The 17,482-nt window shown below is 55.6% G+C and overlaps 1 protein-coding gene across 1 annotated transcript; it reads right to left on the bottom strand.

Moving 5' to 3' along the window:
* Nucleotides 1-3,808: 3,808 nt before the first annotated feature.
* RASGRP2 (RAS guanyl releasing protein 2) lies at nt 3,809-16,770 on the bottom strand. Its single transcript, XM_006911138.2, has 17 exons — nt 16,714-16,770; nt 15,472-15,616; nt 14,731-14,833; nt 14,150-14,212; nt 13,695-13,826; nt 12,802-12,952; nt 12,431-12,604; nt 12,148-12,264; nt 10,808-11,089; nt 9,927-10,004; nt 9,588-9,710; nt 9,175-9,290; nt 5,908-6,049; nt 5,599-5,635; nt 5,046-5,222; nt 4,155-4,218; nt 3,809-3,996 (listed from the first exon to the last, which is right to left on the bottom strand). The coding sequence occupies exons 2-16, from the start codon at nt 15,542-15,544 to the stop codon at nt 4,160-4,162; spliced, it is 1,827 nt and encodes a 608-aa protein (XP_006911200.1). The 5' UTR covers nt 15,545-15,616; nt 16,714-16,770; the 3' UTR covers nt 3,809-3,996; nt 4,155-4,159.
* Nucleotides 16,771-17,482: the final 712 nt, after the last annotated feature.

Here is a 17,482-nt window from a genome sequence, read left to right as displayed (position 1 = left end):
GAGCTGGAGGGTGGGGACCAGAGCCCTGGGGCTGCCCCGTCTCTGGCAGGTAGCGGAGCCGGTGCTAGTGGTGGCGGCCGCCTCGCGCCTCTCTCGCTCCCCGCCGCGTCCCCGCCCGCCCCGCCGCGGTGCCGCTCGGAGGATGCTCCGCGAGTCAGGGCGGCTGCTCCCGCCGCCGCATCCCTGCAACACCGACTGACGGCAGCATCAGCACCAGTGCCCGCCCCCCAGACGCGCGCATTGGACCATGCCGAGCTAACAGACGAGTGGCGCAGCCAATGGAAAGACGCAGAAGCTGCCAGTCTCGCTGCTCCACAGGCCCACCTTCCTCCCCCGCGAAGGACCCAGGCGTCCCGGCCCCAGGGCATCCGAGCTCTTCCTATCTTCTCTCGATCCTTAGCCCGGGTGCCCGGGCGCCCAACCAGTTAGAGTCCCAGCCCAGCCCCAGTGCCTTTTCCGGGAACCCAGGCACCCTAGCCTCTCGCCCATCGGGTTGGGCCCTCGGATCCCGCATTCCCTGGCCCGCGGGCCCATATGGCAGCGCCCGGCAGGCTAAGACGAGCCGAAGGGGATCCTGTGGGCCCCGACGTGAGGCACCAAGAGATCAGGACGGGTGCAGGGCCCGGGCCGCAGCGCCCTCTCCTGGCTACGCCCAGGGGCAGGCCCGGGCTTCTAAGGAGCCTAGGGAAGGGAGACCCCGCCTGCGGATGCTGGGAGCTTTTTCCAGCCCGTAGCCTGGCCTCGGCCTCCCACCGCCCGAGGGTCCCCTGACTGCCCCTAGAACTGCTCGGAGAGGAGAGAGTGTCTGCTGGTATAAAGACGGAGGCGGTGGGGGAGGGAAAGGCGGAGAGGGGAGTGGGGTAGACCTAGGCGCTTGGGGTTTCCCAACTTTGCCTCACAGGAATCCCAGAGTTTGACCTTTGATCCCCAGTCCTGCCTGGAATCCTGGAGTGGGGTAGGAGTAGGTCGAGGGTCAGATTCAAGACTGCACATTGCCAGGACCACTGACAACCTTGAGTTTCAGAGTGAGTGTGACGCTGGGGTGAATTCTTCCCTGTGAGGGCATCTGCATCACAGTGCATGTACATTACTGTGGGAGGAAGGGGACACCCCTTCACTCACTCAGCCAATGAAAGGTGGACCTGGCACCTAGTGTGCGTACCACAAAGTTGGAATGAAGTGTGTGTGTGTGTGTGTGTGTGTGTGTGTGTGTGTGTGTGTGTGTGTGTCAGACCATTCTGCCAGCTCCCTCCAGGACCCTAATTTCTTTTGCAGGGTCTGTGATCTGCACAGCAGTGGTAGTTGGCACTTCCTTAGCCAGAGGAACTTGCAAGAACGCTCACACTCAACCACTAATGCATGCATAGGCACAAAGGGCACACTCGCAGCCAGGCACGACTATCAATGTGCACACAGACATTCCCAAAGGGACACTCAGAGACAGCTGCAGAAATGCCCATGATGATAAGACACCCACAGGAAGCACATGCTTGTTGAAGAACATACACAAACTCGTGCATACAGGTACCTACACACTCAGAGACAAATGCGTGCCCAGGGGAACAGGCGCACACAGAGCCTGCCCACGGGATCATCCTGCCCCCTGAGGCACTTTGCATAGAGTGGTCAATCACTGAGTAAGTCTCCCTTCTCATCTTGTGAGGGGATGAGAGCGGGACTAGGCTACAGGGAGTGTTTCTTAGGGGTAAGGAGGAGAGATCTCTGAGCCAGATCCCAGACCTGGGGCCTGCTCTGACCTTGGAGAGACCCTCAGGCTGGCCTCACAAAGACCACTAAAGGAGCCAGAGAATGGGAACTGCTGAGTCAGGGCCTGTGGATATGAAATCGCCTCTCTGACCCCATAACCCACTGCCCCACACATCCCTCATGGCTCCTCTCCCTGCAATCTACACACACACACACACACGCACGCACGCACACACGCGCACATGCACACACATGTCTGCCAGGCACCAGGGCCTAGATGGACAGACAGACAGGTACAATGACTCACAGACCGTCTCTCAGACCCTTACAGATGGGTGTGGGAAGGCATGGGGGAAGGGCAGGGGCAGGAAAGAATGTGAGAGTGAGCATTTGCCTCCTGTCCCCACCCCTAGCTCCTTGGACCACCATTGCCCGTCAAGGGCAGAAAAGGTTACCTGGCAGCTGCTGTACCTCCCCGCCCCTCCCCCAGCTACAAGGATGTCTCCCCCCAAGGACCAAGGTTGAGACTGCATGATAGTTAGGACCCACCCCCTCAAGACACCCTCCTCAACAGGTCCCCACCCAATGTGGCCCTTCTCTTGTGCAAAGTTCAGTGGGGACACATGGTAGAAGGGAAATGCAGCAAAAACAGCGTGCGTGTGTGTGCACACACATGCACACACACACACAGCATGTGAAGCTTATACACCAGATTCACACGTGCGACCGTGAAAAGACAGTCCCACGTCACACTCCCAGGTGGGGTTTCCCTGGACACATCTTCGCATACACACACACTGGGGAGAGGCCAGGCTGGGGCTGGGGGCGGCAGGAAGGGAAGCCGACCAGGCTGCAGGGATGGAGGCAGCATGGGAGGCGGGCGGCTCAGGGAGCGAGCTGCTCTTCACAACACAATCGCTGTCTGTTGTTATAGCAACTCAGCCCCCAAATCGTGAAACGGATATTACAGCCTTGAGAGGGGGAAGGGCGGGAGGGGGCTGAGGACTAAAGGAGGGACAGAAGGAGGGGGGACTCAAATGAGGACAAGGCTGGGGCCCCCCAACCCGGGTCTGAAAAGTAAGAGGGTGGGAGGAGACCCCCAAATGAGGAGTAGGCCAGGGGTGTGTGGTCTCAAAGGGGGAGATGGCATGGGGTCAGGGAACCCTGAGGGAGGGGGCTGAGGCCACTGCCAACTCTGCAGATATTGTGCTTTGCAGGCAGGAGTTGAAGTGCTCAAGCCTCCACCCCTGACACCACCCACAGCTGCTGTGGGACAGGTCCCAGCTTGGGAGGCCGGGGAGGTAGCTCCGACCCCAAGCTGCTGTCTGGAGTCTCTGGACACCAAGGGCTGGCTTTGAACCTTTAGAAGACCCCCATTCACCTTCCTCACCCAGACCAGCCTTAGAAGTGTCCTTAGCCTTCCTCAGGTAGCAGTGACCCCCAAAACCTCTGTGCTGCAAACCCAGGAGGGAGGAGCTGGGTTGGGAGAGGCCACAGGAGGCTGAGAGCAGGATCAATATGCATTTCCTCTGGAAGTCACTGTCCTTCCGGGCTGGCAGCAGCACCAGGCCAGGAGGCTGCAAGTCCGAGGAATGCGGCCCCCACTCTGAGACAGGAAAGCTTCCCAGGCCCCTACCTCCCTTCCCCCACAGCCAGCACTCTGAGCTGCCCTCTCCCTCCCATGATTCTCTGCAGTGGCTCCCCATTGCTGGAAGTATTCAGACAGGAGCTGAAAGGCTACCTGTCAAGCAAGGGAATTTCAGCTGTGGGCTGAAGGCTATGTTTGCACCTGATCACTGAGCCCAACAATTCTGGGTGCAAAGATGTGTTCGTTTCAAGTTTTAGAGTCCCCAAGATTCTTAGACTCCTTGAGACTTCGGATCCTCTCTAAGATGCTTACGTTCCAAGGTTTTCTGGTTCTAAGGTTCTATCCCTCAGGATTCTAGTCCCCCGACCCACATTCCAAACACATGAGATTCCAGATCTCCCAAGATTCTCCGACTATAAAGTTCTGGACTCCAAGACTCTAGCCCCTTTGATCGCAGCCCCCTGTCCCCCCTCGAGGATTCTAGGCTCTGATGGTCCAGATTCATGACACGGGCCTTTTTATTCCATCTGGAAAATACAAATATTCACAAGAGTCTGTACAACCTTAGGGACCCCAGCCCTGGCCCTGCCCTCAACCGCATGCCACCCTCACATCCCGCCCCCCAGCCCCAGCACCCAGGCTCCCTGCTCTGCTCGAGGTCTGGTCTCCCAGTCAGGCAGGAGTGCTCGATCCAGTCACAGCTGGGAAGAGAAAAACAGAGGTACTGAGGAAGACCCGATCCCCAAATGTAGGAGTCTGCCTGACCTGGGCCATTCAGACAGAGCGCCCCTCTCCCACATCCCCCCACTCCCCCAGCCCTCTGTGGGGAGGCTCTGGCACAGGCTGTGGGCTGACTCACCATCATTACAAGTGGATGTCAAACACGCCATCCTCCACAGTCTGTACCTCCTCTTCTCGGATCTCTGCAGGGAGGGGGGATCACAGGACCAACTCTTGGGTCCCTGTGTCCTCAGCAGCCTTTCCCCCACTCACAGGAGGCGCCTCACCCCATCCCAGAAGCAGACTCATCCACCAAGATGCAATTCACTGGATGACCAAATGGCCCAATTTTTAAGGCTCTTTCTCTGGGATTTCATTTTGCCGCAGCTTTTTCACAGTCACAGATTTGTCAGTGTAGTTTGCTTAAATATCAATTTTGCGTGTGTTATACATTTTAGACCCTGGCACATCTGGAAGGCTCGATGCAAATGGTTTTATCTTTTCTATTTTTGAGGACTTAGGCCAATCTGAACGGTTGTGGTCAACTCCCTTAGACACCAGTTTAACATAGTTGTTCAGACTACTCTCAGCAAAATAATCATTGGAGGAATTGTCATTCAGCAAACTGACCTAAAACCACCAGAGACCCCAAGAGAGCTGCCGGGAGATTTGGGGGCAAGGGACTGTTCTCAGAATGGCCTCCAGAGCAGCCAAAAAGGAAACTGTAGGCAAGTGGCCCTCTCCAATCCCTTGTCAATCCCCCTAACAAAATAAGAGTGAGACTGGAAAATTGAAGTCTCTTTCAATTTTACTCTTCTATAGAGTCTCTCGGCCTCAGAGGGATGGGGGTTCCCTGGACACCTTCTGGCCCTCTTACCTGTCCAACCTTTCTTCATTGCCCCACCAAAATAAGAGAATTTCAAGCTCTGGAATGGTTTCCATCCTGGATAAGTTAAGACTTTACCACAATGGCCCCGCTTCCCTGCCCCACTCCCTCCACAGGCCGATACAAAATGAGGCCCTTTCTTACCTGGAGGCCGGGAGCCTCGCCTGCCCGGGCGGGGCAGGGAGAAGCTGAAGGCGCGATGGTGGGTGTGTGTGGGTGAGGGTGAGGATGCAGACCCCTCCAGACTCACACTCTGGGCCCGGCGCCGGCACTCAACTGACAGGCGATCCTTGCATTGCTTGTGGCAGGTCACGCCACAGGCTGGGGGAGGCAGATGGGGAACCCGGCCAGGGCCATTGGTCAGAACGCCCCCCCATCCCATTCTCCGGGCCTGCCCCTCTCCCCAGGTTCCTCTGCTCCTGAGCGGCTGCCCCACCAAAACAAGAGCCTCCTTCCAAAGTGCTCTCTTCATCCCACTTGCCAGTCTATGCCCCCTCCAAAGTTCTCTGTTTCCGGGCAGCTGCCTCACCAAAATTAAAGCGCTCTTAAAAGTTACCCCCTACACATGGAACCATCACGCCTCTCCGTCTTGAAGGTACTTCACTCCTTTGCAATTGCCCCACCAAAATAAAGAATCTCCACCCAGACAGTAACTCTTCCAGAAAAACAGCCCAGCAGCCCTGCCATTCCGTCTCACCTCGGCATTTGAGGCCCTGCTTGTAGATGCCCAGGATCTGAAATAGAGGAGGGGCCGCGCGAGGGAAATGGGATTTAGAGGTAATGACTCTACTTCCTTCTCAAGGTTAGGGACTGGGGCCGACCCTCTCTGGGGCCTTATAGCCCCTCAGGGTTAGGTGTAGAACAGCAGGAGGAGAAGCAGGTGGAATTCATGAGGCTTGCCTCGGCTGAGAAGGCTCTGGCAGGGGCGGGTCCAAAAGGGAGGGCGGGGCGGGGCGCGAGTGGGTGGGGCCAGGGCTGGAGAGGCGTGGCTAGGGCGGGGGCTCACCAGGGCCTTGCAGTGGCGGCAGGCAACCGGGCGTAAGGAGTTGCTCTCGTGGAAGTTGTGTACGAAGCCCATGCGGCCTCCCAGCACGGAGCTGGAGCGCAGGAAGAAGGAGACCATCTCCTCCCTGCTGATGCAGCCATCCCTGTCGGGGGAGGGGGAGCACCTAAGTTTGGGCCCTCCCCAGGACCACCTACCCCCGGCCTAACCCATCCCACTGGGAAAACCCCCTACCAAATAAAAGTTCCTCACCAAAGTCCTGATTTTCGACCCGTGGTGCAGGAAAGAGAAAATACACTAGACTTGGAGTCAGGCAGGTGCAGTGGCTGCCACTAACTAGTTGTGTGGTCTCTGGCAATCACTTCTCCTGGGTTTCCTCCTCCAGAAAAAAATGGGGATTATAATTCCTGCCCTGCCACTTCACAGAGTTGGTGTGTAAACAAAAAAAAAGCTGCGCATTCTCCCCTGGGATTATCAGCCTCTGTTTCCCAAAGTGAGCTCTGCGGAACACGAGTTGGGGGCCCTGAGAATTAAGAGATCTCTGATGCGTTCTGGGGCCAGGTAAGACCGGGAACAGCTGCACTTGCCTCATCCTTGCATAATCCTGCCAAAAAGTCACCTGTGATCAATGTTTCCCACATTATCCAGGGCTTCCCACAGAATACTTTTTTCACCTATTATCATATTTCAGAAAAAGAGTGAGCATGTGCTCTGGAGAGAGACAGATCTCAGTTCGAAGTTTGGCTCCACTACTTTCTGGCCGTGCGACCTCGGTCTGGTTAATCTCCCTGTGCCTCAGTTTCTTCTATAAGTGGGGATAATGATAGTTCCTACACCTCAGGGGGGTTTATTGCACATGAAGCATTGACAACAGTGTCTGTGTAGTTAATAGGTCCCAGGTTACCAGGAGCTATTTCTGTCAGGACTGGTTCTTGCTGGGAACTCCCACCTACTGTATCTGGGGTTCCATGATGTGATCCAGGTGGTCCCTCCAATCAATGGGGCATTGGGACAACTGGCCAGTTAGAACACAAGATAAGCCTGGATTTCTACTGTGCATGAAAACTAAATTCCCACTGAATTGAAAACACTAATGTAAAAAATAAAAATTATCAAAGCATTGGAAAATGTATAAGAGAATAATTTTGTAATCTTGGGTTGGGGGGGTGAGGGTCTTCCTACACGTAGCACAAATCTAAGAAGCCATAAAGGAAAAGACTGACATTTTGAGCACACAAAAAATTTTTTTAAACTTTATATGGGAAAAGACAACATAAATGACAGACAGGGAGAAAATATTTGCCAACACATTCAACAGGAAAGAGTTAATATCCATTAACAGAAATTCTAAAAAATCAATGAGAAAAGACCAACAACCCAGTGGAATAATGGACAAAGACTATGAATAGGCAATTAACAGAAGAAATATAAGTGGCCAATAAACATATGAAAAGATATCCTACCCCCACTCGTATTAAAGAAATGTGAATTTTAACCAAGACGCCATTTGCCAATTAGACTGGCAAAATCGTAAAGCTTATTATAGCATCCACTCTTGGCAAGGAAGTTGGGAAATGGGCACTCATTTGCTGCTGATGGGGGTGCAAGCTGGCACAACCTTGCCTGAGGTCACTTTGGCAGTCTCTCTTCTAATTTAGAATGTGCATATTTTTTGATCCAATTATCCCACTTCTAGGAATTTCTCCTACAGAATCAGTGGCCTGAGTGCATCTCTACAAAGATGTTCACAGCAGCCTGCTGTATATTAATAGCAAAAAACCGGGAAGAATACACGTCCATCAGCAGGAGAAGGGTGAAGTAAAGGATGGCCCAGCCTCACCGTGGAATACTCCGAAGCTGTTCTAAAGAGTGAGGTAGTTCCGCATGAACTGGTGTGCAAAGATGTCCATGATAAAGGTTTAAGTGAAAAACAAAAGCAAAAAAAGCCAGGCGTGCGGTGCCATCAGGACAGTGACGACAACATCAACAACAACAACAAAACAAAACAAAAATACTGAAAACCGTACTGCCACAAATACCTAGGTGCTGGTTAAAATAGATCAAAAATTGCTTTAAATGCATAGGTGAGTTTGCAAGAAATGGAAGCCCCCAAGTTCCAGAGACAGAAAGGGAGCTTCAAGCTGAGGCAGTGAGTTGGAGCCAGACACTGCGCAGCTGCCCCAGGAGAAGTTGCTGGTCTCCTCCTGGTGAGCCAGGTGCTGGGTTTTGATACCCAACGAGGGGCCTGCAGGTGGCAGGGAGTTAAGGCTGAGACGTCTGCATGAAGCTGGGGCCTCAAAGGCCGCCAAGGGCTGCATCTTCACTGAAAGTGTGGCCTGAAAAATAATCCACCCACGAACCCAAGGAGATAAATGGAACTCTGTCTCAACTCTGGGTGGAGAAAGCAAGTACAATAAACACCAGAGGCAGAGCTAAATTTATGCTATAATCCTGTTTGTCCATAACACGAACACAGGCAACAAAATCTATATCGATTTATACATGCATGGAGAAAAAAGACTGGAAGGATACACACACTGCCAGACCAGGAATATTTCTAATGGCGTCACTAAGGGCATAACCTTTACCGATGGAAAAGGAGCAAGAGAACTTTCCACTTCTTATTTTATACCCTTTGTTCACCACAAATCTATTTTATAACCTGGATTTTTTTTTTAATCAACCGGGGATTTTTGCAATATGGAAAAGAAAAACAGATTTTAAAAATATGGATTAACATGAAAAATAACTCGACCTGAGATAGACTATAAATTTTGATTGGAATTTCATCTTCTCAGCTGAATAGGGGTATGAACGTGGTTGCAGGGGACACACTTAACCTACTTCAGAGAACCAGCTGTTTGTCCAAATTGTCAGCTTGTGAATTGTTGATAAGCAAGTGGGTGCTGCTAATTGCAGGCCTTTCTTATCTACTCATTAAAACGAGCTACCCAGGAATTCAACTTGCCCACACTTTTTGCCAGCTGTGAACTCCACAAATAAAATGGAACTTGTGTAGCAATAGTCCTCAGGCCACAGTCTTTGTAAGATCCCAGTGGAGCCCGCATCTGTCTGAATGAGTGAGGTAACCCTGTGCCTCCGCAGCCGCAACCCCCCGCCCAATCACCGGACTAGGAGCCCCTCCCCACATTGGTGGCTTCCTCTGCCAAGATCATTTGGTCCAATGGCCTGATCTTGCACAGGAGGAAACTGAAACCCAAGAGGAAGTGAGCCTGCCTTCCCTCTCCCCCAGTCCCCAGTCCTCCTCACTGGTTCTGGTCCAAGTCCCCAAAGGCGCTGAGGTAAGGGAAGTTCCCACGGATGATCTGGAACTCTTCCTGTGAGATGTGGCCGTCTCCATCAACATCAAAGTTCCGGAACACAGACTGGAGGACACAGAGGGACACGTAGGGGCAGGAAGATAAAAGGATCCGTCCTGCCCACATTCCCAGTTCATGTTACGAAGGATGTCTCAAATGCTGGCGGCTGTCCATCTCCCCCACCATACCCCCACCCAACCCCACCCATCGGCTATGCCCATGCCTTCTAGAGTCTGAGTGCTGGCCCATGACCATGGCACTAGTGGTGGCTTCCGAGGTGGTACCTGGCAAAACCCACCTTGATCGACCACTACGGACTTAGCCCCTTACCCCTCAGGCTCCACAGCTGTCCGCTAGTCTCACCTCCACCATTTTCTCGATGTGTTCCACCATGAGTGCCTGATCCAGCTTGGGTTTGGCAGCTGCAGTCCACTCTTCCAGCACTGGGGCCCGGGGTGGTGGGGTGCAGCTCGTAGGGCTGGTGGGCTGTGGGAATGGTCAGGACTGAGCGAAGGCCAGAGGTGAGGGAGCCCCGGGCCCAGGGGAGCAGAGAGGAGAAGGTCTGGGGGGAAGAAAGCCTGGACAACAAGCAGGATGGGTGAGGGAGCCGCTCCTGCCCTCACATCCTGGGCTTCTCAGGCAGGGGCGGAGGAGGGTAGGAAGAGGGTGGACGAGGTGGGGAAGCAGGATTCTCTCCCTCACCGAGGACTTGGAGCGCGGCTCCCTCTGCAGGGACAGTTGGTAGAGCTCGTCTTCCGTCTGATACTGATCCAGAGACACCTGTGACACAGGTCTGATCACTCACTGGCCCCTGCTCTCTCAGGAGCACACCGCCCAAAACTCAAGGTCACACAGTTCCACCTGAAGGCTGCAGCTCAGCCCCAGGCCCAGTCCAGAAGCTCAACTCAGGACAAAGGACAGCTTAGAACACACCCCAGCAACCACATGCCAGCCTAGCACACAGACAAGAACCCAAGCTTGGCTCTAAATCTTGACCATAACACACTGCCAAGATCTCAGTCAAGAATCCAGGTCAGAACCCAGCCTAGAGCTCTGAAATTCACCCACAACCTAGAACCCAACCTAGCATCCAGAATCCAGCTCAGATTTCAACCCTGATCTCAGTCCAGAGAATAGCTTAAGAATACACTCTAAATCCAAAACCTAAGCCCCAGTCCAATGTCTAGAACCATATTCAAATCTACACTAGAACCCAACTCTAACCCTAAACCTCAAAACCAAGTCCAAGGTCAAGTCCAGAACCTCAGAGCTCAGGACCATGTTTAGAAACTATCCCTGCATGCAGAATTCAGAGCTTGGCCCCAAACCTTGAACATGACCCACTGATAGGAACTCAACCCAGGGCCCAGGCCCAGCCTCAAGCCCACACATCAGCCTCGAGATCAGACCTCAGTCCACAGCCTATGTAATGCCTAGAATTCATCTCAGAGTTCACTACAAACCCTGGAGCCCAGTCCAGATCTCAATCTCTTGGCCAGAACTGAGAAGCCAAGGCCGAGCCCATGGCCTTGTGTAAAACCAGGACCGGGTGTGGGCATCAACCCTGGCACCTGGCCCCTCACCGTGAGCAGGCTCAGCAGGTCAGGGTTGGCCTGCACTGGTGGCCGAAGGCTGGTCACCATGGCCAGCTCCTCCAGGATGCTGAAGAGCTGCTTCATCTTGGCCCCATTAAGTCGGGTCCGGGCAGGGTCCAGCCAGTCAGGCAATGCCAGCTGCAGGGCCACCAGGTCTTTGAGGTGCACGCCCAGGATGGGAAAACGGAAGCCCACACAGGCTGCCAGCCGGCGCCGGTAGTTGCCATAGTTGCCAGTGGCCGTCACTAATTCTGTCAGACCTTCCCAGAGCTGGGGGGCAGAGGGCAGAAGGTCACACACACACACACACACATACGCACACATCATTGGCTCAACCATCCTCCCCCGTCGGCCCTGAAAATGTGGGAGAGGATGAAGATCAGAGTCAAGGATGGGTAAAAGGTCAAAATCCTTCCTCAACTGTCCCCCAACACCGGTTCCCTTAGGCCCTGAGGATCAGAGTTCATAGGTCACAAATTCAAGGGAATACCCATTGCATCTGGCCTGGCCATAGATTATCATCAACATTTAACAGGAGAAGAAACTGAGGCTCAGGGAGGCAAAGCAGCACAGGACAATAATCTAGAAGAGTGTTCTTAGGTGTGTTGTTCATAACCGTCCAAACTGGAAAAACTCCAAATGTTCAAAAGTAGAGTAGATGAATTGTTCAAAAGTAGAGTAGGTAGATGAATTGGAATGGACTGACAATAAAATATTAAACGGTACTAGAAAGGAATGAATAAATTGCTCCACAGAACAGAAAGCGAGAATGAAAGATATAAAATAACATATACAACATGATTCCATTCATAGAAAGTTCAAAAACAGGCAACAAAAAACCCGCATTGTTTGGGATGCATTCACAGGTGGTAAAGCTAAGAAAAGCAAGGTCATCATTGTTACAAAAGTCATGACATTGGTTACCTCTGAAGGGGAGGGAGTTATGTTCTAAGGTGCTGGGAGCTTCAGGGGCTGGCAGTGTTCTATTTCTTGACCTGGGTGGTGGTTACACAGGTGTTTTCTTTATTTTTCTTTAAACTGTACATATGTTTTACATACTTTTCTATATGTATGTCACCCAATATGTTTAACGAAAGGAGAAAGCACGAGCTTTGGAGTCAGGCAGACCTGTGCACCCCCACTCTGTCGCTTTCATTGTGTAACCTGGGAAGAACATTTAATCCTTCCGAGCCTCAGTTTCCTCATAGGTCAAGTAAGAGCAGGAGGGCCCAGCGCTTGCCGCTGAGAGTTCCAAAGGAGGCCAGACCTGGGGAGGCCAGCCCTTGGCGAGGCTGTTCCCCTGACCCCCCACTCCCGGTCCCAAGCACCTTGATGGTCTCAGGGCTGACGTGGCTGTGGGTCTCCTTGAGGCGGGAGATGGAGCTGTGGCTCAGGCCCCCGACTACTGCCATCAGCGTGTTGAAGTTCTGCAGCTGTAGCAGCTTCTGGGAGACAAAGTGAGACGGGGCGGGGGGCCACTGAGCGGACCCAGAATTTGGCACGGATTTTCTGGAGAGGAGGCAGTGGTTTCATGGAAAGGAGGGAGGACTCAGCACACTAGCAATTGGGGAGGAAGGGGCGGGGCAGGAAGGGTGGGGGAGGGGTGGGCACCTCTGCCACGTGGACGAAGTGCTTGATAACCAGGGCCCGCTGTGGGGCTGTGGGCTTGCTGAGAATCATGAGCTGCACCCACTGTGACACACTGTTGAAGAGGGAGATGAATCGCTCCAGGACAGGGTTGTCCACGGTGCAGCCGTGAGTCACGAAACTGTGATAGTCCTGGAACTGGGGGCAGGCGTGGCCTCAGCACCCTGTGGGCTCCTCTCCTCACCCACGGCAACTCCTCCCCTCCAGCTGCCCTTTGGTGGTTGCACTGAAACCAGCCACCCGCCCTGTGACCCCACCTTTCCCAGTGACCCTGCCTCTCTTGGGAACCCCTCCCAGCCCATACTCCACCCCTGACCAAAGGCCCTCGGCCGCACCAGGATCTTGCAGAATGAGCGATACTCCAGGTAAGTGAGATGCTCCGCCAGCTCCATGGGCTCCAGGTGGTCGAACAACAGGGACATCTTGCGCTTTTTCTGTCCCACGGGGTTCCGCTGGGTCACCTGCCGCTTCCACTTGTATGTGGGGCTGGGGGAGCAGGGGCAGTGAGCCCTTTGCTGGAAATGCCCCACACTCACGTAGACACGCCACTCGAGCTAACTGAGAACCTCCACGATGTCCCCAGTCCCAGAACTCCTGCAATCTCCCCCTTGTCATGTACTCTACACATGATTATGGAAGACGTACTCTGTGCCAGGCACTGTGCTAGGCGCTGGGGGTACAGAGATGAGCAAGACACGGTTCCTGCCCCCGAGGAGCTCACAGGCTACTGAGGGAGACAGACACAGAAACAAACAATCATAAAACAGTGTGGCACGCGTACAGGTCTTCGCACAAAGTGCCACATGGGAACAGAGCGGGGAACAAATTCTGCCCTGGAAGGGCCGGGGACTTCAGCGCCCACAGACATTTCACATTTGAGCTGAGCATGGTAACACAGAGAGTGGAGGGGAACAATGGTGAGCAGAGCATCGTGGTGGGAAAGGGCGCAGGGCCGGAGGATGGTGAGTGGACCCCTGCAGCTGCAGGATGAGGTGCATGGGATGGATGCTGGGCTGTGGAAGATGAGGCACAGATGCCAAGCTGGCCCAAGACTATGAGAGGCCTTAATCCCCAGCTGAGACATTTTGAAGGTGACAGAGAACCGTAGAAGGTTTTTAAGCAAGAGAGTGACATGACCCTCACTGACTCAATTCAACAAACATTTATTAAGAGCAGACAGTGCAGGGATGAAGAGTGCCCCCCCCCAGCCCCGAGCTCCCCCACGCACACGCTCTCAATGTCGATGAGGCTGCTGTGCCGCCGGTTCCCTTCTTGGTCCAGCAGAGCCTTCAGCTCCTTGATCTGCTCAGCGAGCTCATGGTTCAAGTCGAACTCTGCTGGGAATGCTGAGATCCAGTACCTGCAGGGGGTTGGGAGTCACCCAAGGCAGCCCTTCCCCCATCATTCCCTGGTGTAGTTCCCCATAAAGGGGGAAAGAGCCTCAAACTGTGGTGGTTCCCCTGTCCCAGCTCTGTCCTTCCCTACTTCCCATAAGCAGATCAGAAAACCCAGCCCAGGACCAGGAAGGGGCCTCTGGCAGCACACCCACCATGGACAGAGCCTGGGGCAAACCTGCCTGACCAGCTCCCAGAACCGGGTCTTCCCACTCCTTCAGTCCAGTGTGAAACCTGAGAGATGGAAAGCAGAGGAAGGAGAGGACGGTGTCCCAGGAGGAAGACTCACCTGACCAAGTGGCATGTTTTCACCTGCAGCGAACTGGAGTTGTCCTTTCGGGATTGTTGGTAAGTGAAGGAGAGTTAAGGAAAACCAAGATGCAGCCTAACTCTAGAAAGGGAGGCAAATGATGGGGCCTGATTCTAGGAGACATGCTGGGGGCGGGGTCTGGGGTGTGGGCGGGGCCGAAGCTCTGGGTAGGGGCTGAAGGAGGGGGTGAGGGGTGAGCCTTGGGAAAGTAGGTCGAGTGGGAAGGGGGCTAGGTTCTGGGGGTGGCTGAGAGCAGGGCCTAGGCTCTGGGAGAGAGGCAAGAGGTGGACTGGGCTGGCAGTAGGGACGAGTCCTAGACTGTAGGGAGGGAGAGGGTAAGGCCTAGGTTGGGGAGAGAGTCAGGGGCGGGGCTGAGCCTAGACGGGAGGAAAGGGGTGGAGCCTAGGCCCTAGAGGGAGGCCGAGCCAAGCCAGAATTCTGGGACGCTGCAGGAGGGGCCCATGCTAGCCTAGTGAAGCCCATTCTCCACCTGAGCTGGGCAGCGGGCCTTGCTGGGGAACTAGGACCGCAGAGCCCTTGGCGAGACCAGCGAAGGATATATGTGAAGCAGTTTTGCCGCCAACTGAGAGGAAGGGATGTACCAGGGGTGCATCATGAGGAACATGCGCACCAGCTGCGGGTCTCGCACCTTCCCGGAGTCATCTAACTCCGAGGGGTCAAAAAGAAGCCGGTTGACCCTTCGTCCCGCAGCCATGATCCCCAAACCCTATCCTGCAGCCCTCCTCCTGCTTTCCCAGACTCCGAAACCAGGAGGCGGATCAGAAAGAAGAGGTAGGGTGCGAGAGAAATAAGGCAGGATCCGAGGGACTGGAGAAGGAGTGTCTGAGTCCGGCCCATCGTCCAGAGGGGAACCAGCTGGGGCGGAAGGAGCCTGGGTTCCCAGGGTCAAGAATCCAGAGGTCATTTCCTGAGTACTGGGGGGAAGGGGCACCCCTTCACCAGATAAGCTGCCCCACATCAGCCGGAAACAGTTCCCAGGCCGGAGATAAAGAGTTCCTCCAGAATCCCGGGGGAAACAGATAATGCTCCTCCTGTGTCAAGAGTCTAGGGACCCCGTCTCTGCCTTCAACGCCAGCATACGAGGGAAGGGAAATATTTTATTTTTCTGAAACATAGGAATCTTTTTACGATGAAGAGGGTAAGATGCTTTCGTTAAAGAGGATGCAGGATGCGGCGCTGGCTGGGCTGGGTCCCGACCTGGTGCCTACCCTGGGAGGCGGGGACCCGGGTTCAGGCTCCGGGCTTGGTTCAGGCTGGGTGTGAATTTCCGTGCCACTCACCAAAGGCTTCGATGCAGCCGCGGAGCAGCTCTTCCACCGTGCAGCCCTTGTCCAGGTCTAGGGTGCCCGCCATGGCCGCCGGCGCGAGTAGGCTGGGCCAAGCTGCGCTCCGGGGTTAGATTCCCACGGGGTTCAGACCGGACCCCTGTCCCGGGAGAAGGAAAGTAGGAGTCCGCAGAGGCGCCGGCCAAGAGAGCGGCCAGCGGGCAGGAACGGGGCGTGGCGGGTACGCCCCCTGCTGGGCAGGGGCGGAGCGTCGGCTGCGGCCACTCCCTGGGTTAAACGGTCTGGCCCAGGATGGTGCAACCCACCAGTTGGGAAACCGACTCACCAAGAGGCTTCCGGCCCACCCTCAGAGTCGTGGGAGGGCCGAGGGACTCCCCAGGGATGAGGACAAGCTAGTACTCCGGGGGCTGGTTGGTGCCCTAGCCCCTCCTAGTCCCTCTTCCCCTCGCGCCCTCTTTCCAGAGGCACCTGCAGCACCCAGCAGCTAGGCTCTGTGCCCCTCCCGCTTCTCTCTCTCCACAGCCTCCCTTCCCCCGCAGGGTTATTTTGGGAACCCAGAGCCTGAGGGGACCTCGGAGGAATTTCTCTCTACGATGGGAGGGGGGTAGGAACCCAGGCGTCCTGCCCGCTTTGCTCCCTCCCAGGCTCCCGGGAAGGGAGGCGGAGCTGTGACGGCCCCCAGGGGCCTGCCCTTGGGGAGGCAGGCTAGAGTGGAAAGGAACATTCCTGGGGCGGGGGTAGGGCTAGGGTGGGGGGAGTCTGCTGCGGCTGGGAGGGGTCAGCGGGAAGCCTGAGCCTGGGAACCGCGCGCTCCCTAAACACCTCCTCCGTGAAGGCCCCAGGGGTCCCGGCTCAGCCCTTGCACAAGCCATCTTCCTCCCCAGCCGAGGCTCCTGTCCCAAGCTCCCATATCGCACAGTCGAACTGCGAGCAGGCACACAGGCGGGCCACGCTGGGGCACACAGGGTAGGGTGCCCAGAAGGAGGCGCCATTGCCGTGGGGGCTGGAGAGTGCCTGTAGGACTCCACCAGCAACTCCAGTGCGGGATCGTACGCACCCATGTAAGGACAGACACTTAATCCATACCGGAGGACAGGGGCCCACATTGGGGTGCAAGACGCCCTGGCTCACACACACCCAGGCCTCAGGCATTCGCCTCTCATCCTCCGTGTCACACACACAATGGCACCCACACCCTGAGCACACCTGCGCAAAGGAACCCTCGGGCACACATACCCAGCTCTCTACCCCAGAATGCAAATCCATTGATGGGGCCAGCTCCCGGACCCTCTGCTCATTCCAGCGAAGCCAGCCTGGAGTTTCTCGGCCACCGCAGCGCTGACATCCACACACGTGTGCACACAAGCCAGACAGTGCGCCTACACGCATGTACACTCCCACACATGCACACACCCCCGTGGGTGCGCGCACACACGCCCATTACGCCCTCCCCTTCATCCGCGGTCTAGGGCCAGCCAGGCAGCCCAGTACCCTAAGACCCCTCACCTCAGCCGCTGGCAGAGCCTTTACCCCACGGAAAGGTACCCCGCCCCTACACATACTCCCCCGGGCTGGGCAGAGGGGGCGGGGGTTCCTCCACGGAGTTCTGGCGGACTTTTCCTGGGAGCCACCCAGAGCCATCCCCTCCTGACTGCCGCTTCCTTGCTGTGTGACCTTGAGAGTCACTTGGCCTCTAGGAACCTCAATTTTCTCATCTATCAAATGGAGAGTCCGTGGAGGAAGGTCCCGCTGAGACGTGGCTGGGAAGGGCCGAGTGCACCGCTATGCCGCCCCCTCCCGCGGGTTATCCCGGGAGCCTCTGCTCTCTCTGCAGCTCCCTCCTACCCCCAACCCGGGCCGCAGACTCCCCACCCACCAACCCACCCGCCGCCCTGGGGGGCCGCTAGGGGCCAGGCCCTCCTCTGAGCATCGTCCCGCCCGCGCTCGCTCCACTCACTCTTGGGACCCGCGTCAAGGAGCCCGCACCCGGCACGGCCAGCGCCAC

The sequence above is a fragment of the Pteropus alecto genome, unplaced genomic scaffold (assembly GCF_000325575.1).
Source record: "Pteropus alecto unplaced genomic scaffold, ASM32557v1 scaffold43, whole genome shotgun sequence".
NCBI classification, from domain to species: Eukaryota; Metazoa; Chordata; class Mammalia; order Chiroptera; family Pteropodidae; genus Pteropus; species Pteropus alecto.
Note: the sequence above shows the minus strand (reverse complement) of the source record. Positions and strands in the feature narration are given on the sequence as shown.